Raw genomic sequence first — 23,053 nt, 5'->3', positions numbered from 1 at the left:
TATCGAATGCCCTCTTTAAGTCCAGGAATACTGCACCCACGATGTTTCCTTTATCAAGCGGCTGCACTACATTTTCTAATAATGCGCAGATAGCTGATTCAGTGGAATGGTTCTGTCTGAAACCATACTGTTGGGGGTGCATATACTGATGTATTTCTAAATAGTTAGTTAGCTGTTCTGAAACTATTTTTTCTAGTATTTTTGACATTACTGGAACTAGACTTATTGGTCGATAGTTACTATCGTCTATGGTATTCCCGGACTTAAAGATGGGTTTTACCAGTGCCTTTTTCCAAGCGTTGGGAAATTTTCCCGTTTTAATAGAGACATTTATAATATGGGTCAAAGGATGAATGAAAATTTGAGCATATTTTTTGAGGAAAGTTGCGTCTATGTTATAGTTGTCTTTAGAAAAGTTGGTATTCAAGTTTGAAATGGCTTTCAGTACCACCACCTGATCCACTTCTCTAATTTAAAAAGAATTCTCATTTGCTGATGACAGTATATTTAAATTGCAACTATTGGGCTCGTCATCTAAAAAATTAGAAGCAAGATCTTCAACGGATTTTATGAAAAATTGATTAAAAACATTGGCAACTTGGACAGGGTCCGATATGTTTTTTCCTTCACATTTTAGTTCATATGAATTATTTATATTTGCATTAGGTTTAATTAGACTGTTTATTTGTTTCCATATTGCTTTACAATTTCCTTTAGCTTCAGTTAGAATTTTCATATAATAATTTGCTTTTAGGTTGCGCAATTCTTTTACTACTTGATTTCGAAAACCTTTAAATAACATCAGATCTGTGTCACATTTGGTTTTAAGATAGGTTTTTAGAGCAAAATCTCTTTTTTTAATTAACTGTCGTACTGCATCACTTACCCATGGAAGCTGTACTTTTCTTTGTGGCCTTTTACATTGCTTTAAAAACTTATTTAAAATGTTACTCATTGTTGAAGTAAATATGTCGCAACACTCGTTCACTTGATTATATTGTGAGACTTCATCCCAATTAGTATGTGCTATCTCATTCTCAACTTTAATCAGATCCTTGCGGGGAATGATTAACTTGGTTACCTTTTGTACATTTTTATATTCATTGAGATGATTTTTTTTAAAGTTTTCTTGACATTAATATCATGTTATGATCTGATAAGCCACACACCAAATTGTATGTTTTTAAGACTCTTTCCGGCTTATTTGAGAAAGCTAAATCTATTGCTGTCTGTGATGTTTTTGTCAGACGAGTGGGTCCCTTTACAAATTGATGAAAATCATATTTTGATGTTAGTTCTTTGAGTTGTTTCCTAGTAGTTGCAAGTATGCTTGTAAGTTCTCTTTAAGTGAACTTACATCATACAGTACTTACAGTTTACTGTACTATTTTTTTGCACTTTGTACCCCAAAGCTGACTTGTTATATATAAACTTGAACATGCAAGTTTATAAGACAGAATATAAATCTATGTGGAATCCCGTATTAGTCACACCTTATAATAACTGCACGCTATTAATCATTAGCTAAGCATTAATAAACAGTAAATTAATCATTTATAAAGTATTAATAGACATTAATATGCAGTTTATAAATATTGTTATAAATGCTTAATTCTTGATTCATAAAAATAATTGAATTCATATAAAGCTTTACAAGGCAAAAAAGTCCTCAATTTACATGAGCTCACCAAATAGTTAACTGGCCACTACTAAATGCTTTATAACTATCTGAATTAATCATGAATTACAGTAGAAATACATGTTAATAAAGAATTTATTAACACACTAAGTGGTGTCACTTAACTCTAGGCTTGTTCGATACATTTCAGGCAAGGCAACTTAAAAGTTGTGAACTGCTTTTATTTGAAGCAAGAGATACAGGGGGAGTGTAGCCTCATAGCACCAGATATGTCACTTTGCCCCCAGCTGATTGGTCCAGGTTTACTCCGAGCTTTCCCGGGCTGCCACGAGTATCGGGTTTGTGTGGAAAATTCTGCCATGTCCCGAGCACTTAAGGCTGATGATTGGTTTTTGGGCGTGGCGAACCCAAATCCTTTCTTCCCGGATGTGCATGAAGAGGCCGTGAGATCGTGGAAGTCTCCTTTGACTTTTCACGATCACTCAGCGGCCTCTTCCGCCTTCTCTGCCCTCGTAGAGGCCGCAGTCTAGGTTACGCTGGGGTTACCCCTGTGGAGTGTTCTGTGGAAACACTTATGTGTCCCCACAGCGCCTCCACCTGGCGTGGCAACCCTAAGCACCCCTCCAATGCCTGTAGGTTCTTGTCTACTCCGGTGGCGGGGACCTACAGAGCTGTGGGGCAGACTGCCACCTCACTGTATGTTATTGTCATCCTTATGGGTGTTCAATGACATGCACAAGGATAGGGTTGATTCAGGGCTCATCCTTGAGCTGCCTGCCATCACCGACCTTTCTCTACGAGCGACGAAGGTGACCGCATACTCCCTGAGTCAGGTGAGGTCCACATGCATGGTCAGACATTTTTGGCTTAACCTGGTTGATGTGCGTGAGGCTGAGTGAACCAGTTTCCTCAACTTCCCCATATCCCAGGCTGGCCTCTTCGGCGGCGCGGTCGTGAACTCTGCCCAGCAGTTCTCGTCCGCCCAGAAGTGGACTGTGGCTTTTTGTCTGACCCTGCGGCTTCTGCTGCCAACCAGCCGCCGGCTTAGATGCTCAGTCTGCTTGCCACCAAATGCGCCCTCCTGCGACTTCCGCCCCCTCCCGCCCGGCCCCCGCAGCACCGGGCCGTGCCGTGGAGGTGGTCACAGGGAGGCGCCCCTGCCCGGTATCAGCCCTGCAGCCCCGCTGTACGCCAGGCTATGCGGCGCTCCCGTTACGAGCAGCTCAGATATGGCTTGCAGTTCTTTCAGGGAGTGGTTGCAGGCCCACTCCTTCCCCGGGTGGAGGGCTGGAGGAGAATCTTTTCTCCAAAGAGCTGCATTCCATCCCTGAGCACACAGAGCAGGACGGCAGTGTGCAACGCCCCTGTGCCTCGCCACTCTCGTCCTCTTCTGTTTCTGAGGGTGCGGATGGCAGTGCCATCTCCGGACCACACCACTCTCATCCCCCTCTATCGGCAGACCCCTGGCAGAGCAGACCCCCGTGGAACGCTGGTCCTTCCCTGGTCTCCTCTGTCAGGGCGTGGAGCTTGACGCACGCGTGCAGGGTCGCTATGCCACCCTCGCCTGTGCCGATCTCTCCACTCCGCTGCCCCTCCGGGGGGACGCCTGTGGCTCGGATGATTCCACTGGACCAGTTTTGGGGGCTTGGTTAGAGCTCCCCAGTCTGTCTTATTGTGTCGCCCGAGCTCGGCTATGCGATTCAATTCACACGGTCTCCTCCCCGCTTCAGGGGAGTCCGCTATACGATGGTCGGTGGCAATGCCCCAATAATGAGAGCGGAGGTTGCCACCCTGCTGGCGAAGGGTGCAATCGAGGCTGTCCCTCCAGCCAAGATGAGGTCAGGGTTTTACAGCCCCTACTTCATTGTCCCCAAGAAAACCGGTGGGTTACGACCGATTCTGGACCGGTGCGTTTTGAACCGCACCCTTCACCAGCTGCCGTTCAAGAGGCTCACGGCCAAACGCATTTTCGAATGTGTTCGGCCCCAGGATTGGTTTGCAGCGATAGACCTGAAGGACGCTTACTTTCATGTCTCCATCTCACCTCGACACAGACTTTTTCTTCGGTTTGTTTTCGAGGGGCAGGCATATCAGTACGCGGTTCTCCCATTCGGGCTGGCTCTGTCTCCTCGTGTCTTTATGAAGATTGTCGAGGCGGTCCTTGTTCCCATTCGCGAAAAAGGGGTTCGCGCCCTGAATTATCTTGACGACGGGCTAATCCTAGCGCACTCTTGAGATCAGGTCTGCGAACACAGAGACCTTGTGCTCCGGCACCTAGCCCGTCTGGGCCTTCGGGTCAACTGGGAGAAGAGCAAACTTTGCCCCGTGCAGAGGATCTCTTTTCTCGGTATGGAGATAGACTCGGTCGCCATGTCCGCGCAGCTTACGAGCGAGTGCGCACACTCACTGCTGACTTGTCTTTGACAGTTCGAGGGTAAGAATGCGGTCCCACTGAAACTTTTTCAGAGGCTCCTGGGGCATATGGCATCCGCAGCCGCAGCCGCGGAAACGCCACTCGGATTGCTTCATATGAGACCGCTTCAGCTGTGACTTCGTGATCGAGTCCCGAGGTGGGCATGGCATCACGGTACGCTCAGAGTTCCAGTGACTCCGACCTGCCATCAGACTTTTACCCCATGGAGGAACCTCAGCTTCTACGCGCCAGTGTCCCCTAGAGCGAGTTTCCAGGCATATTGTTGTCTCCACAGATGCCTCTGCCACGGGTTGGGTGGCCATGTGCAATGGGCATGCAGATGCCTCTGCTCCTGGACAGGACCCCAGCGCCTCATGCATGTCAATTGCCTCGAGTTGCTGGCAGTACGTCTTGCCCTGCACCGCTTCCATGTGTTGCTCTGGGGTCAACACGTACTAGTCTGTTCAGACAATACCACGACAGTAGCGTACATCAACCACCAGGGGGTCTACGCTCTCGCCGTATGTCGCAACTCACACGCCACCTCCTCTTATGGAGTCAGAAGAACCTGAGGTCTCTTCGTGCTATCCACATTCCAGGAGAGCGGAACTGTGCAGCCGACGAGCTGTCTCGGCTCCGTCCAGTTTCTGGTGAATGGTGACTCCATCCCCAGTCGGTCCAGCTGATATGGGACCAGTTCGGGGACGCACAGGTAGATCTGTTTGCCTCCCACGACTCATCCCATTGTGCCCTGTATTACTCTCTGACCGAGGGCACGCTCGGCACAGACACACTGGCGCACAGCTGACCGCGGGGCCTACGCAAATTGCGTTTCCCCCAGTGAGCCTTCTCGCACATACTCTGTGCAAGATCAAGGAGGACGAGGAGCATAGGTCATTTTGGTCACCCCATACTGGCCCACCAAGACCTGGTTCTCCGAACTGTTACTCCTCGCGACAACACCTCCTTGGCCAATTCCTCTGAGGAAGGACCTCCTTTCTCAGGGACGGGGCACCATGTGGCACCCTCGCCCTGATCTCTGGAGGCTACATGTGTGGCTCCTGGATGGGTTGAGGCAGGTTTGAGTACCCTGCCACCTGCTGTGGCGGCTACTATCACTTCCGCTAGAGCGTCGTCCACGAGGCACGTCTATGTGTTGAAGTGGAACCTCTTTGTCAACTGGTGTTCTTCTCGCTCGATCAGCTCAATCAGTGTCGTGCTTTCCTTCCTGCAAGAAGAGCTGGAGCGAAGGCTGTCTCCCTCCACCCTGAAGGTGTATGTGGCTGCCATTGCCGCATATCACGAAGCAGTTGTGATCATCAGGTTCCTGAGAGGAGCGAGGAGATTGAATCCTCCTCGCCCTCCTCTCGTACCCTCTTGGGACCTCTCAGTAGTTTTAAGCCCCCTGCAGAGGCCTCCCTTTGAGCCTCTGCAATCAGTCGAGATTAAGTTCCTGTCACTTAAGACAGCGCTCCTGGTTGCACTGGCCTCCATCAAGAGGGTAGGGGACCTGCACGCATTGTCCGTTGACGAAGCGTGTCTGGAATTCGGGCCGGCCTACTCTCATGTGATCCTGAGACCCCGGCCTGGATATGTGCTCAAGCTTTCCACCACTCCCTTCTGGGACCAGGTGGTGAACCTGCAAGCGCTGCCCCTGGAGGAGGCAGACCCAGCCTTGGCACTGCTCTGTCCAGTACGCGCCCTCCGTGCTTACGTAGACAGAACGCAGTGTTTCAGGACCTCAGACCAGCTCTTTGTCTGTTATGGTGGGAGCCAGAAGGGAAGGGCTCTCTCAAAGCAAAGGTTGTCTCACTGGATAGTGGACACCATTGCTTTGGCTTACCAGCAGCAAGGTCGTCCGTGCCCCCTTGGTGTGACAGCTCACTCCACCCGGAGTGTGGCTTCCTCTTGGGCTCTAGCGCATGGCGCCTCGCTAGCAGACATCTGCAGAGCTGCAGGCTGGGCGACACCCAACACATTCGCTAGATTCCATAATCTCCGAGTGGAGCCTGTGTCCTCTCTTGTACTCGCTCACCCGGCCAGTATTGGACCCGCTCAGGTGTCTTCGCTTGCTCACAATTCCACTCTATTTTAAGGAATTTGCCAGGCGACTCAACCCTCCCCCGAAACGTACACACACGCACACATTCACTCACTTACCCCAGTGGCATCGAGTTACAAGACTTTTATGACACCAATGGAAAGTGTGGCCGAACGAATATCTCTGAACAAAGAGAAATACATTTCTGTTGTTTTAAAGACTTTTAACAAAGGTATTCAAGGGTTTTATGTATGTGTGTTTTCTTCCATGTCACAGTGAAATATCTTTGTTTGGTCGCGGCATAAATAGAAATTAGAAATACCTTCTTCATGCATCGTAAACATAAGTGTATATTCCTTTGATGTAACATAATGTTCCTTGATGTCTCCAGAATGCTTATTGAATGAAACACCCGAATATGCATAGAGATGTAAAGTAAAGCGTATTTTTAATATGTTTTACTGCCCATGAAGATCAAATTGTTTTACTATAAAACCCTCATTGAACACACCCCCTTTCACGAGGAGCGCGCGCTCTAGAACAAAGGACAATAAACCCGCGTTCCCGAGTTCCAATAAAACCGAGTTCCCGCGTGCAAAATCTATTCACCTGATTGGTTCCAGCCAACAGGAAGGGGATGGATTTCTCTAAGGTGATAAAGGAAGGAGCGCGGCTCTGCCCGCCCCTCTTACATTCTGACCCTCTTACATTCTGACCTTCTCAGAGAAACATGTAACGCTCGTGATCTCCTCACGGAGATCTGATCCGGCCATGGATCTTTTCTTTTGTTCGTCTAAAAGTTTCGTCTTTTCCTCAAGTGGACTACCAAGTTCGTCTCCCAGGAAAGGAAGTGGACTTTGCCGAACTATCTCCTCGGGTAACGTCACCTCAAAGACTTTAAGCCTTTCAAACACTCGCGCTGAATGCCAACGAACGCCACGTGACTCCCCACGGAACAAAGGAGCCACGCGCAAGCGACCAACCATGCACGCGCCGGGACGGGCCGTGCAAAAACGCTGGGGCTCCACTCCACGTGACGCGCGCACGCAGGACAGCACCTCCAGTCGACACACGGCCCGAACGGGCCGAGCAACGAGCCCGCGACTCACACTGACCAAATATGCTCTGCAAGTATACCTTCTTTTAGAGCTTCTAAGAAGCATTAAGAAAGTGTTTTCGTGTTGTTCAGAAAGGTTAACTGACTGTCTTGGTGAATGTTAAACCTGTCTCTCCTCTCTCCATGCTCTCTCTCTCTCTCTCTCTCTATATATATATATATATATATATATATATAATATATATATATATATATATATATATATATATATATATACTCTCTCCCTCTCCAACTCACTTGCGCGTATCCATTGTCTAAACGCCCCGCATCTTAGTTTGTGTTTTAATGTTTGTAAATACATGTACCATTGTAACGTAGTAAATGCTTAAGTAGTTGCTTTATTAAATACAATTATGCTCATTTCTGACCGAATCATTGTCTTGCTCATGATACAAGTCCCTGAAGTGTCGGTTAAAAAGCTAAAGCTTTACAGCTAAACATACCTAAAAGGGTAATTGTTTATAGAGCAGGAAAGCAAATTCTTGTGGCCACAGAATTTGTTTTCACGACTCTATAAATTAATTGAGTTAATTAATTTTACTTGTCTTGTAAAACGTGGTCTGTGTAATTGATTACAATTAATTTGTGGTTAATTGCAGAGACACACATGTATGCATACAGGTAAAATTTAAGAAAGCCGCCCTAAATGGGAGATTTATTAACATGTAAGACCGGTCTGATCTAAATCTGTATGAATAATTATTAATTATCAATTATTAATTACGATATGCAAATTCCCCCCTGATCGGACCGCCTTGTGTCTTTACACCATGACTGGATAAGTGCGACTTTTTCTCAGCTGAGCCTTCTATTGAAGCCCTGAGTTCCTCCAGCACTGTTGATGCTGACGCCTGTGTCTGTTGCCTGGGTGTCGGTGTGTGTTTTTCCACTGTGTATTTCCACTGTAAGCCTCTCTGAGCATGTGTCTTCCCTCGCCAAGCCACCTTTGCTTGCGCCCCTGGAGTAAAGATTTTAGCCACCCTACGGGTTGGTGACTCCAGTGTTCTCCATATGAAGCCCCCCGGACTGTATGTGTATTCCTAAGTCCTACCTACGGGTAGGCGTACTGCGACATATTTCCTCTGGGATATGCTCCCCAGTGTACCTTGGTATTCCTGTGTTAAGTAGGACTCCTCGTCCGTGCTAGTTTCACGACAGGGGATCAGACTTTCACAGGGCACTGGAAGACAGCTGTGAAGGTGGCGTGATTTCACGGGGGACCCCCATTCTCCATCATCCGATGTAACTCAGAGTGACTACGAAAGGGAACGTCTCGGTTACGTATGTAACCCTCGTTCCCTGAGTAGGGAACGGAGACGTTACGTCTCCCTGCCACTTCTGCTGTACCGCTGGGTAGACGCCTGAGTTCAGTCTCGGCTCCTCAGCGAAGACATACTGCGGTTGCGTCCGCTTCCTCCTTTTATACTCACAGGGTGAGGCAGAGATGCGCTATGCAAATTCCGCAGACCCATGGCATTTCTTTGCCATTGGCTCGTTTTTTAATACTCGAAGAGGATTGGCTTTCTAGGCGAAACCCCCATTCTCCGTCATCCGACGTAACTTCTCCGTTCCCTACTCATGGAACGAGGGTTACATACGTAACCAAGACGTTTCTGTTCCTCTCAATTCCGATTTCGTTTTAACTCCTACGGTGGCCAATGTAGTCCAAGATTAACATGGCTTCCAGATCGACCTCGTCTCCACGTCTATGAGTGTTACAAGTGATGAGGTTATTTTAGAAAACTATTATAATTTGCAGTAATTTAATTTGTCAGGTAACATATAGGTTATGACATCTATGTAAAATGAATAATAGCTTTATGTTTTCGTTATTTTTTTACCATTTCATTGCTAACATCAGTTATCAGGTTCCCAGACGAATGCAAGTTATGCCAAGTTCACACTACAGGATTTTAAGCCCGATGTATGCCCGATTTGCAAATCGTTGAGCTCGCCGACAGGTCAGGGTGTTATCGCGTGCAAATCGCGGGGGAACGCTTGCCAATCTGTTAGTATGAAAGAGCCAACAATGCAGCGAAAACTCGCGCAGACGTCTCGCAGACGCTTTGCCCGAGCCCAGAAAAATATCTAGCCTGCTAGATATCCAGAGCCGTCGCGCGACTCAATCTCAGTGATGTCATGAGTACAGCCAATCATAGCAACGCATGGGTTGAGGACACCAGGTAAATCTTAGTTTTTATATTTTTTTTTGCATTTTTTTCTAAGAGCAGATCGTCGCGCAAACAGTGTGCAGCAACAGTGTTTCTGTCTGACGTCCATATTCACGTGTTGTGTTCTCTTCTTCGCTGGGTATTGGCGCACGTGCTGTTTCGCGTCATTTCTGGTTCGTTTTATTGCTGGTTTTTCATGACAAATTGTGGTTTGTAGACAAGATAGAATCATTGGGTGACAGAGTTGTTGTCAACTCGTTATTTATTTGATTATTTTCATGATTTAGGCCGTACCATAGTACTGAAACAGCTCTCATTAGAGTCAAAAATGATTTGCTCTTATCATCCGATCGTGGTTGTCGTGTAGGTAACTCACTACACGAGTTGACAACGCACTACATAGAGATGTAGTGCATTGTCAACTCGTGTAGTGAGTTACCTCCTGTTGTGGATCAATCACGTTGTGTTGTGTGGTGTGAACAGTTAAACAACTTGAACACTCCTAATTTCACTGAGAGCAAGTCATGTAGTGTGAACCGCACAGTTCAGCCCGACGTTTTAAAATCATGTAGTGTGAACTAGGCTTTAGTAAAGTAACTTTTATCAGTGCTATCGTTATTCTGTATGTTGTACATCACTAGCACAAGGCAAAGTTTACATTGTAGGCCATATCATTTTCATACTGAAGTGAAGGCTAGTCATAGTAAGATGTCATTGTGAAAAATATATTTGGATCATACAATAATACGTCTTAAATGAATAAGATTACAGGACAGATGTGAAAGTGAAGGTGAAAGTCTCGCTTAGAAACAGCTAATCCGTGTTTTTCCAACCTTATAGGCTACCCTTGAAAGTGCACTGGAAAGGCAGTCAAACCCTTGACTGTCCCGAATGGATTATAAGGCGCACCTTCAATGAATGAACTATTTTAGAAAATGTTTTATTTATAGGGCACACCGGATTATAAGATACTGATACGCATAAGATACTGTTTGCGTTTGGGTTTGCGTTATGCATCCACTTAATATGCTAAAGGGAATGTAGCGAGTGCGCGGCGCCGGAGGTGAGGCGTTTATTTAGTAAGCGTGAGCGTGCTGGGGTGGGCACGTAACTTACATTCGCAGCCTGACTCATATGAGTATGTGCGGCGGCTCGCTGACAGCAACAGCTGGCTGTTTTGAATGAGACAAGCCGGTACTGTGAACGGAGAGCGCTTTATGAACATTTGAGCAACGCCGGGGACAGTGTGTCTGTTCGTGTGTCTGTAGAGTGAGCGCTCGTGAGCGGGAGACACACATAGGCTGAGGGAGGATAAGGTTGAACTGGCCGTGTGACAAAGCGGGCATAAGCTGGACACGAGCGCGAGTTCGCGGGCGAATTTAATAACGCGGAGCATTGTTAACTAATTAATTCATATATAAGGCGCTCCGCATTATAAGGCGAACTGTCGTTTTTTGAGAAAATTAAAAGCTTTTATATGTGCCTTATAGTGCAGAAAATACGGTATCAGTCTCAAGCAACCCCCCTCTTCACATTCGACACGGTGCAACGCAAAAGCCGAAGCTTGAATTAACAGGTATTTCCCTCTTTGGCTAATGTACTTTCAAGATGGAGGGGCAACATGGCGACCGACATTAGAACCCCTTACCCGTATGTAATGGAATATTATACACTCACGAGAATACTTTATTACTTGAACGAAGTAAATATACATTAATGAGCACATATATTTTTGAAAGAACTAAGTGTTTTTAGCTAAGAATAAATTAAAAAAGTTACACAGCGTAGCTTTAAACAATAGACTATAAAACCTTAAAAATACATTCTTTAACGTTACTCGTTTAACCATTTTGTAATATAGTTTATTTACCTTGAGACACATAAAGCGTTTTCTCCTATAAAACACAACAAAAATTCACAAAAGTCATCAATTTTATTAGTTTGATGTAATCCAAATCTTTAGAATCCATAGCCTACGTTGTTTGCAAGAAACAACTCATGATTCAGCCTTTTATCCTATAGTGATCTTCGCCTCCATTCTCAGCAGCAACCGTACATGTCAAATCCCGCGCTGATGAATTCAAATTCAAAAATTGCACCCTTGAGAAGCGATACATCATGTTTTACGGCAGTGATATCAAACGTTCATTGGCTCTTCCCTGCTTCGTCACAGATTGCGACATGAAGGACTCGGTGACGGTTTAGTTAATTTGAAATGGAGAAGCGCGAACCGAAGCTGGATTAACATTTTCATTGATTAGTAATTTAATTTCTGCTCTGTACTTCATACAAAACTATTACAATACTGCCAGAGAGGATTGCGACTGCAACACTTCATCATGTGAATGGCTTTTGGTATCGGTTTTGACATTTTCTCAATAAATAAATCACTGTAATTATACTTGTCTGTTAGTTATGTTTTTCTTCATAATTGTAGTTTGTTACGTAGTTTTAAGGAATTGTTATGGGTAGGTTTAGGGGTAGGAGTAGGATTGGTGGCTCAAAATATATTTTAATGCCATATTGTTAATAAAACTGCCATTTCCCAACACATCTGTCCATTACGTTTTATCCTTTTTTATATTATGTATAAAATGAATATGTTTAGGTTTGGGATTAGGGTTACGGGATCTTACATTTATCTATAAAATGGTAAAAAGGGAAATTATACAGATATCTTTATAATATAGAATATATGTAAATAGTTAACGTTTTGTAGCTGTAAAAACGTAATAATGTTACGTTTAAATGTTGCAAATACGTCTATATTATACGTTTCAGCATCTATTCAAACATACTAAAAGTACGTTTTGCAAAAACGTTAAATACCTACGTATTAACAATGAGACCAGGTTGGAATGTAATAACACAAAATAGGTATCATTTTAAAGCTTAGAATCTCAGCTTCTCACTAATAACAACTCCTAAGGAGTGCTGAGTAATCCTTCTAAAACGGAATGTATTTGAATCATTTGAAAGCTTAGAGTCTGAAATTTACAATGAATGTAGCCAATTTGATAATCTCCTAAGTAGTGCTGAGTTATTTTCTGATAAATATAATACATTTTTTTCATAATCTATACTTTTTGTACTAAGTACTGCAATGTGTCAAAAACATCATACAGCTCATGAAACATTCACAGATCGTTGAAAATGGCATGTCATTTTTTTTTACAGCATATTATTACAATTAAAATGAGCTCAAAATGAACATAATCTATTGCGTTTATGACAACAAATTCTCCATGGAGGAACCAAGAATGAAAATGCCCATTAGGGGGGAATCAAGAACTGAACAAACAGTGTGCATTGGTTCAAATTGCTCTAACTTTTGATTCCTTCATGTAATCACCAGAAAATGTGCGTGTGGCAGACTCTTGATTCTTTTAAAAAACAGCTGAAGACACTTCTATTCAGACAAGCTTTCAGTTGACTGAGCTGTTATGTTTTATGTCTTGTATAATGTTTCTTAATTGTTAAATTGTTAACTTGCTACATGTAAAGCACTTTGTGATTTTATCTGTGATAGGTGTTGTATAAATAAAGCTTGCTTACTTACTTGTATAATGTTTGTGTGAATGACACTGGGCAGCTTCTTTAAAAGTATTTACCTTCTAATGACAGATTACTTGTGATGAGCTTTGATTGCTCATGAAACTTTCATCACTGCTGAGATGATTGTTGGTTGTAAGTGTTTTACAATGGTACAAAACAGATGTCAATTTTTCAAAAGCTTGGTAAATCAACATTTTATCAGAAAATTAAATACGGTTTATTACTGTAAATTTTAAGTTAAGTCTGTAAAAACATTAACGTTCCTACCATATTTTTACCGGTAAAGTTCTGGTAACCACAGCTGCTGTTTTTTTACCGTAAAAAATACATTTTTATTTTATTTTTTTAAATACATTTTTTTACAGTGTACTTTTGGCCGCAGGGCTTAAGGGGTTAACTGTCAGTCAATATCTTGCATAGGAATTTGCCTGTAGGTGTAGGTAGCCTACAATAAGGTTTTGAGAAATTTTGACTGTTGCTCTGTTTAGGGATCTTTTAAACATTTACATTTTTAAAAGTTTATTTACTTCAGGTCCACAGTTCACAAGTGTTTGATTAAATCCCCAGTGCATCATTTCTATTCTACAGAGAGACTTTCAGATCAGATTTTATATTTAGGCTACAGTTTTGTTTATGTGAGGATATTTTCCACAAATCTTCTATACAAAATCATATTAACTACAACAGCAATTTCCTTTTACAATTACATACCATGTGCTACGTTGTTTATGCAATCCAGGTATTTCTCATCTTTTTCGTTGTACATGTACTGGCCCCTTGCTCGCACAATCTTGATAGGGTCATGACTGAAGAACACTTTGCATGATGGACTATATGGAGGGGAAAGACAGAAATATAAGACTTTCTGAAAAGATCGACTTGCGCATTAATCAAGAAATTTTAAGAGTTTAAGCCAAAAAGCATTTTGAATTATTAGCGTGCTTTTAGTCTTTTTCTGTGAAATACGAATTCTGTGAAATAATGATTTCAGATTACATATAGCCTACAGTACAACATATCAAATCCTCTTTTTATAATGACACCGGTATAGACTTGATCCAGCCTTAAACGTGCAGTTATGAAACCAAGTTTCCTTACTTTCCATGCACTGCATAGTCTATCTCAAACTCATCTCATATGTCTTCTGATATTGCTGTTGTTTTATTTCTTCGTGAAGAAAACGACATCCCTGTGCCACGTACGCTTTTCTTTTAGGGTCATGGGCTAATAATTTAGGTACGCAAACATGTCAAAATCGTCACAAAACAGGTCATTGGTGTCAATACCTCTGATAGACATTAGTTCGTGCGTTATGCAGTAATGTCTCCTTTCTTACCCTACATGTTTCCGTCTGAGATCGATAGTCTTCTGTTTATCGAAAGTTGCCATTTCTGTGCTTGTAGGAGCTCACAAACTCGTGTGACTGCTGCTGGAGGTAGAATGAGTACAACACTGTCAACTCAATTGATGTAGCCCACGTGAGTGTGTGTGTGTGTGTGTGTGTGTGTGTGTGTGTGTGTGTGTGTGTGTGTGTGAGAGAGAGAGAGAGAGAGAGAGAGAGAGAGAGAGAGAGAGAGAGAGAGAGAGAGAGAGAGAGAGAGAGGGGAAGGGGGTGGGGGGGGGGGGGGGGTGCGGTGTTGATCTACAGACCCATCACGTATCAGTTCAATCACTAACTGCAAACGTGAACCGTTCGCTCCAATCTAAATGTAGATAAAGTGGCCAAACACTTGGAGAAAAGATATTTTATTTGACTCCAACAGAATATCACATAACATGAGTTGGAAATGAAGTGCCCTTGAGCCATGGACACGCACAACACAATCTTGTTGCAAATAGCCAACACTAAAAATTGTAGCCTACAACAACAACAACAACAATTAATAGCAAACATAGCAAATAAGAATTGAGAAATGTGAGAAAGTTTTTTTTAAGGTTTTTAAAATAATTAACTTCTGCTCACCAATGCTGCATTTATTTGATCCAAAATACAGCAGAAACAGTAATATTGTGAAATATATTAACAATTTAAATAACTGTTTTCTGTTTTGTAACATTATACACAATCTTTCAAAAGTTTGGGGTCAATAAGAATTGTTTTTTGCTTAGAAATGAAAGAAAGCATTAGCCTACTTTTATTAAGTAAGGATGTAGAGAATTGATCAAATGTGACAGTAAAGATACTGTTACAAAAGCTTTATTTCTGATAAATGCTGTTCTTTCGAAAATCAAAGAATCCTGAAAAAAAAATTACACAACTGTTTTCAACATTGATAATAATAAGAAATGTTTCTTGAGCAGCAAATCACCATATTATAATGATTTCTGAAGGATCATGTGACATTGAAGATGAGTAATGATGCTGAAAATTCAGCTTTGCCATCACAGGAATAGATACCATTTTAATAAGAAAATATTCAAATAGAGAACAGTTATTCTAAATTGTAAAACAAATTCACAACATTACAACATATATAAGTGTGTAAGTGTGAGTGTGTGTGTGTGTGTGTGTGTGGGGGGGGGGGCACAATATCTAACTTTGTAGATGTTTTGCTAGTTAAAGTAGTTAAAAAGCAATCAGAGTACATGGTAAATCAAAAAGCTATTTAAACATTGTACACACATATATTAGAAAATCATAAATTGTCACAACTTGCAAAGATTAGTTAAATAATGGAATTTTCTGTAATAAACCTATCTTGGTGGTAAAAAAAAGAAAGGCGAAAACAAAACAAGGAAATGTTTTCAGAATTGTTCCATTGAAAGTTGAATGAATTAACAAACATTAGTTTAAAAGACACATATGGCTCCCATGCCTTCTACAAACAAAAAACTCATAAAGAAAGATTTTGTGACATTATAATAGTAACAATAAATGAACACAAATGTTTAATTAAATGTTTATGAAAATGTGACTGGTATGCATGCACAGTAACAGAAAAGGTGACTGGTAAGCATGCACAGCATTATCAGTCTGAAACAAATATTTGAAAAAAAAAATCTAGCTTAGCATTACTTTTTTCCGTCTTGGGTAACACTTTATTTGAAGGGGTGTGCATAAGACTGACATGACACTGTCATAAACATGACATAACACCTGTCATGAACATGAAGGAGTCTTTATGAATGTTTATGACTGTTGTCATTAAGCGTCATTCGGTAAATTATGACACTTTTAATGCAAAGTTGACATTGTTTAAAATGTCTTCGTTATGACAACATGACATTAACAAAGACAAAAATGTCTTTGTTATGACAACTTGACATTAACAAAGACAAAAAAAAATGTCTTTGTTATGACAACTTGACATTCATGACAGTGTCATGTCAGTCTATGCACACCCCTTTAAATAAAGTGTTACCATATATTCTTATTGTTATTAAGTAAATGACATCTGAATGCATGGTGTACATTACATCAGTGCATAAAAAGAAATATAAATTGCACTTTAATCAAAGGAAAAATATTTAACTGTACATTTATATCCCACTATACATATATTAATCTAAACATAATGCAACAACAGATGGAGAGAAAGAACAGGAGAAAAAATAATTTCAGACTTTTTTCACTCAATATTTCATTAAAATTGTGTCATTAGAGCGGATGTTCAGTGATATATTTAACGCTCCTTCGTGGTCATAAATGACCGAAGACTTGAAATGTAAATTTTTTCAGGAAACCAAATGTAATATATTTTTGTTCAATAATATTTGTTATTTACAATTTATTTGTAAGTTATTATTTTTAATTTTAAGGGGATTTTATGATACTATGCTATATTTATAAAAAAATGTATGAACTATTTTTTTCTAATATATTTTTCTATTATTTTCCAAATAAAGCAGTATCCCAGTTTAAAATAGAGACAATGCGTTAAAAATAGAATTTTATCTGGTGGGAGTAAAAAAGAAAAGGGCATAAAGTTTCTAGTGGTTTTTAGACATAAAACCTTTTTTTGTATTAAGTTGTGGATTTGGATTTATACTTAGACATTCTCAAAGACTACTTTTGACAAGGTTTAGATTGTTTTTGCTGAAATGTTGATTTGTCAAAGTGTCAGAAATGTTGAAGTGTCAGTTTTTGCATAAAGAGGAGTACATTTTGTTACATTTAACATCAAAATTCAATAAAAAATTTAACAAAAATGAACAAGTATTGATTTATTACAGCTTAATCAATCTGGGTCTAATCTGATTTCAACCTCTTATTTGAGCCTTTTATCTCAATTTTACCACACTATTACTGTAATTTTTTTAATTTCAGTAAAACATTTCTGCATTGTTATTATCATAATATTAAATGCCCACCAGAGTTTGAGAGAGAACATAATACTGCAACCTCCAGATTGAAAACCCATTATAATGCTAGCAGTGATCCGACATGTTTTAATGTATCGATTGTGGCTGAAGCCTCATTAAAAAGTTCAAAGTAATAGTCAAAATGGTTTTAAAGCTGTAAAAATAAATGAACTCTGGAATGTAGCGGTGCTGATTATAGGCTATAAAATGATAATCATGGCTGACTAAGGAATAAAGCTCTCGAATGATTGCTGTACGTTTGCACCTTGTACTGTATATTAACACTGTATTTTATTATGGTGACTAATACTGATTGATTTAGAATGTTTTTGTCATGGTTACTCATAATATCAGTGCCACAAAACCACAGTATGTCCCAACTTTCACTTTAAGAAAGTTTTAAACAATGTAACACTTTTAGCTCCAACAATACATGAATAGCATTTATGAGCCTTTATAGCTGCAAAATAATACACTTATATCTACAAATCAAAGAATAGACAAGAAATAACCATTACCAACAAAGGAATGAATGAAAAAATACTTCATGCACAAAGACTATGGTCTTTATAGTCTTTGTTATAACATACAAAATGAACAAATCAAACAATGAGAAAAAGGTCATAATTAAAGAGACACCATCCTGCTTTTCTCAGACCGTGTAGCTCACTGCTACAAAAAGAACCCCACTGAAAAGAGAACAAAGATGGCTTTGCTCGTGGAGGGATGAACGTAGCAACTTCCCATACATCACATACAACATTTCCTGTATGAGAGTTTTTACTCAGATTCATCTTTTGTCCTGCTCTTTTGATAATTCAAATGTGTAAGTTGTCACTATCGCTACAAGGCAGAGCAACGTTGCGGCGCAGGAGGGCCAGATGCCACACTGAGCTCTTTGCAATAAAGAAATCCATCAATCCTGCTTTTCTGATTTTCTCAAGCCACCAGCCAAGGAGTGACACCCTTTATAAGGTGAAAACAAAAGAAAAATGAAACCCCTCTAGAGAAACACATCTTTTTGATTCGAGCAGAAAGACACGCAGTTAGTGATTTGCAGAAGCCACACAGTTTAACCATACCACAAAGTGATATGTATACATACTTCAAGTTGGAATCATGCTTGGTTTGGGGTGTATGGGTAGAGTCTTTAGTCATTTCAGCTGGTAGTATGGATGGTGTGGAGATAAAATGGCAAACACACCAAGATCTTGTTTAAGAGCCAAAGCTGATCCCTTAGTCGCTTTCTCCTCCTCCTTTTCAGTTTACCCTGTTAGTCTCTTTTGGTTTCCATTCTCATTCTGGGCCATGCAAAGCCGGGCAAACACACCCTTGTGAATAAGAATTTCTTGCTGGTCAAGTCTCTAAATTCCACAGTGCTGATGTGAATATAACAAACATTGCCATGAGCACACGGAAATGACAGGAGTAGTTAGGTGTGAGCTTCATGACTTGCTTTTTTCTTTTTTATGTATACACATACATCCACTTTCCTTTATATATACTGTATATATTTTTTACTTAATCATTTCAGGAATTTAAAAAAAATGTATAAATACAAAAATGTGAAGCTTTATTTACAAACTCCATGCGTTTTGTATTAGACTGATCACTGTAAAGAAAACACAAAGATGTGAATGTTTTAATACATGGAAAAAAGGTAAAGACAGTTTCAAAGGCCAAAGGATGTGAGTTACTACTCACTGGCTTCTATGAATTAATAAACTTCATGCTGTTATTATGTCAACGGAGCTGTTGAAAGCTCTTTATCCCTAACATTTAACCACACTTTACAAAATATCTTTAGGATTTTTAAGGATCTTAAACTTACCTTCTGCCAACAGCCTGGCATTGGAAGTCCATCTGGACCCTGTGGTGGAAAAAACGAAATATGCAGTGTCAGTATATGTCTATATGTTAATCGTTCCTGTTTTTCTATTCATTTCCTTAATAAATCAATATATTAAAATCTGAACAGGCTTTTGAAGTAATATGTTTAACTAAACTGAAACCCCAAAGTGGCTAGCCATAACATTTGTGTCAACTCATGTATTTCGTGAGATGGTGATTGTGCCAGTCAATGGTGCATCCAAACACAATATTTGTAACACTTTACGGTAAGGGTACATGAATTATCATGAATTCATGTATGAATTAATTCATGAATTATGCATTCATTCATGCATTATTTCTCATGAATCATCAGGAACTAACACAAGTTCAACGTTTTTCATTCATGACTTCATGAATGAACAACACCTTAATTAAAACATTAACTAAGATATTCGAGCCCGTTCTCATCCCAAAGCGCCATATAGGACGCTTTTGCAAAAGCGTAAATATCCAACGCACATGACACCCTTTAACGTAAAATGAGACGCAGATATATTTGGGCAGAAGGCGCCCCCTAGTGGTCTAACCCTTACCCTACACCATACCTAAACTTAACCATAACCGAAGCGTCTCATTAGACGTTAAAGGGTGCCATGTGCGTTGGATATTTACGCTTTTGCAAAAGCGTTGTATATGGCGCTTTGGGATGAGAATGCGTTGGATATTCACATCACCATGAATTATGATTTATTACGCATGATCATGATGTTTTCTTTGTTCTTTGTCTAGGTCAGTGACCTAGTCACCACTTTAGTTGCAACACATTAAGGGGCCACACACATGATGAAGTCATTAATAGATTAATGCTTAGTTAATGATGACTATTGGACAGACACCATAATAGACTAATCACAGCTCATAGCACACACATTCTGTAAATCAAACACAGAAGTCATCATTAACTAAGCATTATCTATCAATGACTTCATCATGTGTGTGGCCCCTTAACTAAAGTGGTGACTAGGTTCTTTGAAACACTGATGAACAATGTGCTATTGAAAGGTGGCATAACTGTGAACAAAGAAAACATCATGATCATGCGTAATAAATCATAATTCATGATGATGTGCTCATCTTAGTTAATGTTTTAATTAAGGTGTTGTTCATTCATGAAGTCATGATAATTCATGTACCCTTACCGTAAAGTGTTACCACAATGTTTATACAATAAATAAATAAACAAACAAACAAGTCACTTTCATATATTCATTTATGCTTAAACAAAACAGACATTGTAATGAGAAGCAAGCTGATTAAAAAATAAAGCAATTCTGAATTGGTCATGAATAGTCAAAACTCAAATGTGGTATTGGCACTACACTTAATCTTTGATCAAACATTGTAAATAGGCATGAGAAAAAGTCAAACTGAAGTATTCATTCAAATTATCATAAATAATTTTATTAAAATGTATTAAATGCTATCTTGCATATATACATGGTCTAAATGTTTACCTTCTTTTTGAATAATTACATGTTTATTCGGACATGAAAATGACACAGTCAAATGTATAATTATCTGAAGCCATTAAACATGCTGATTCAGGATATGGTTTGAAGACTCATGATTTTCTTCTTCAGCAGGATCAAGTGCCCAATTGGAACAGATTTATGAGAGGGAACAGGAGAGGGTTAAAGGCTGGAGGAGAGAGACTCATGCTGACACTGACTAAATAACCTCGGGAATGGATTATTAGGGGATAAGGTTAATTAAGACTGGTTATTTCATCTTAGGAGGGCAAACACTATTCAATAAGTGGAAAGAGTATGGTACTTATTTTTATTTTTTTATTCAATTAATTTTACTTAGGAAAACAAGAATAAGATTTAGTTATTCTAGCAGGTGATAAGAATCACTAAAATTATGATATTGGTGCGAGTGAATGCAGTTTTCAGTAAATATTTCATACATACAAAAGAGTGAATTAAACTAATTAGGGAATAAATGAGTGCATTTGATGCTATTGTACATTTACATACATGTCTTTTAATATGTCTTTGACTTTACCTGTAGAAAGCAGGCATGCAGTACATGTGTTAAATGTAAAAAGGCAATGAGGTAAGCTGTGCTCCACTATTTATAAGCCATGCATGGAGGTTAGAGTTGAAGCTTCTTCAGCAAAAGCATGGATGAGAGGTGCTCGGTGGTGTGGGTGCAGAGTTAGGCATGCAAAGGATAGGTAGGAAAACAGGATACTGTACCAATTGGCACGGGGCATCCAGCCCATCCAGGCCAGGCTGACCTGGCTCGCCCTTTTCACCCTTAAAGCCCCGGAAACCCTGTGTCATAGAAACGGAACTAGGAGTGTTACTAGGATAGAGGCTGCAGGCACCCTTCCAGCCACCCTTTGACAGGGCACGGAACAGGGCAGAGAGGAGTGGTCCAGTGGTTTCTTGGTAATCATGTTAACCACATTTCCTTGATATGAACAATGTTTTACCCTAAACAAAACCAATTTGCCCAGGCTTTTGTAGTAGAAAGTAATTTGCGTGGTTTGAAAGATTAGGAATTCCTTCTCCTAATCCCCTGGGAACAGTTTTAAAAAGATTTTTCAAAGTATTTGTTTTAGCAAAACAACATACAGTAGCTATTTCAGATATCAAGGATGAGGTGGGTTGCCACTTTGACCACGGGACAACTCTTCCCTTTAGGGTCCTCCGTCTTACTTCAGGGGCAGTTTTCAAACTCTCGGATGGGACATACCAGTGGGCAGGGTGCATCTAATCCAGGGGCACCCTGTTCTCCTTTCTCCCCCTTAGGCCCCTTTTTGCCCTTCTTTCCCTTCTCCCCCTGTGGACACAATAGTTTGGTCAGCTCAAGAAAATGTCTGATGGAGTTTGTAAAGTATTTTAAAATGCGCACAGTGTTTTGAGACCAGTATTTTGTGTGTGTGTGTGTGTGTGTGTGTTTATTAAACTATGTATTTAAAGCCGAACTTTACTTTTTTTGTTTACGTTGATATGGTAGTTGACGTCATTGTAAATATGCTATATTCATTCATTTAATTAATTAATTATTTTATTTATTCTATCTATCGCTATCTCTTGATCTCTATATCTATCTCTCTATCTATCTATATATCTATCTATGGGGGGGGGGGTACCATTTTTAAAAGGTACTATTCATTTCTTTAGGGGTATTTAATGAAGAAAAAACAAACTCTGTGCACCTTTAACAACTGAAACCTAATATAATCTGACAATAATCAGTCTTATTTCCTAAACTGTCACATTATAAAAATTCAATGCATAACTGAATGAAATGTACAGTACTACATATTCAAACATCCATTATATTTTTACTGATAAGTGTTACTAGGAAGGGAAGCTGAGGAAGGCTTTGAGGGAAAGGAAAAGTTAGATGGGGATACCAGACAGAAGGAAGTGGGATGAGAGTAGGTCAATTACAGTTGAAGGGAACCGGATTGACAGGTCTTACAGGGCACAAGGGAAGAGAAAGAGAAGCAGGGAAATACCCCAAAACAGCCCACTGCCCAACCAATCACACAGAAAAAGAAACCGTATCATCTCGTGAGACACACTGACATGTAAGTTACTTCCAAAATTCATTGCTTCTTGGCTATATCACTAAATTAACCATTATGCATGAATTAAACATTATACACAAACAGCTCAACCCATTTGATTACATTCATTTGTCATTTTAAATGATGAAAAATGAATCTATGGTAAATTTGGATTAAATACCAAAAAAAAATGCAATGAAATGGTCATGCTGTGTGCGCACATATTTATTAGAAAGGGATGCAGTTTTATTGGAAAATTACAAACTGGAAATATAGCCACAAGCGGCAATTATCAGGGTCCAAGCACAAACGACTCATGAAGACAATACAGTTATACAATGGCCATGTCTTTAAGTGTCTCTGTATGAAACTATAACTATACCACTAAGAATAGAC

At 40.3% G+C, this 23,053-nt stretch overlaps 2 protein-coding genes across 3 annotated transcripts in view; both read right to left on the bottom strand.

The window, feature by feature from the left end:
* The window catches only part of etnppl (ethanolamine-phosphate phospho-lyase), a 49,483-nt gene extending 35,077 nt beyond the window's left edge, over positions 1-14,406 (bottom strand). Inside the window, exons 1-2 of one of the 2 annotated variants that reach the window (XM_039669328.2) lie at positions 14,273-14,406; positions 13,648-13,766 (exon numbers count right to left, since the gene is read on the bottom strand). In XM_039669328.2, the coding sequence (XP_039525262.2) occupies positions 13,648-13,766; positions 14,273-14,325 (172 nt within the window). In that variant the 5' untranslated portion in view covers positions 14,326-14,406. The remainder of the gene's footprint in view (positions 1-13,647; positions 13,767-14,272) is intronic. The other variant, XM_039669329.2, reaches the window with a different exon arrangement.
* A 260-nt stretch (positions 14,407-14,666) lies between these two features.
* Positions 14,667-23,053, bottom strand: part of col25a1 (collagen type XXV alpha 1 chain) — a 483,837-nt gene continuing 475,450 nt past the window's right edge. The window contains exons 32-35 of the mRNA XM_089129575.1: positions 21,835-21,921; positions 21,333-21,410; positions 19,070-19,108; positions 14,667-18,850 (exon numbers count right to left, since the gene is read on the bottom strand). Coding sequence (XP_088985701.1) covers positions 18,848-18,850; positions 19,070-19,108; positions 21,333-21,410; positions 21,835-21,921 — 207 coding nt within the window. The 3' untranslated portion in view covers positions 14,667-18,847. The remainder of the gene's footprint in view (positions 18,851-19,069; positions 19,109-21,332; positions 21,411-21,834; positions 21,922-23,053) is intronic.

Source organism: Pimephales promelas, chromosome 1, assembly GCF_988280905.1.
Source record: "Pimephales promelas chromosome 1, fPimPro1.hap1.1, whole genome shotgun sequence".
Taxonomy (NCBI): Eukaryota; Metazoa; Chordata; class Actinopteri; order Cypriniformes; family Leuciscidae; genus Pimephales; species Pimephales promelas.
Note: the sequence above shows the minus strand (reverse complement) of the source record. Positions and strands in the feature narration are given on the sequence as shown.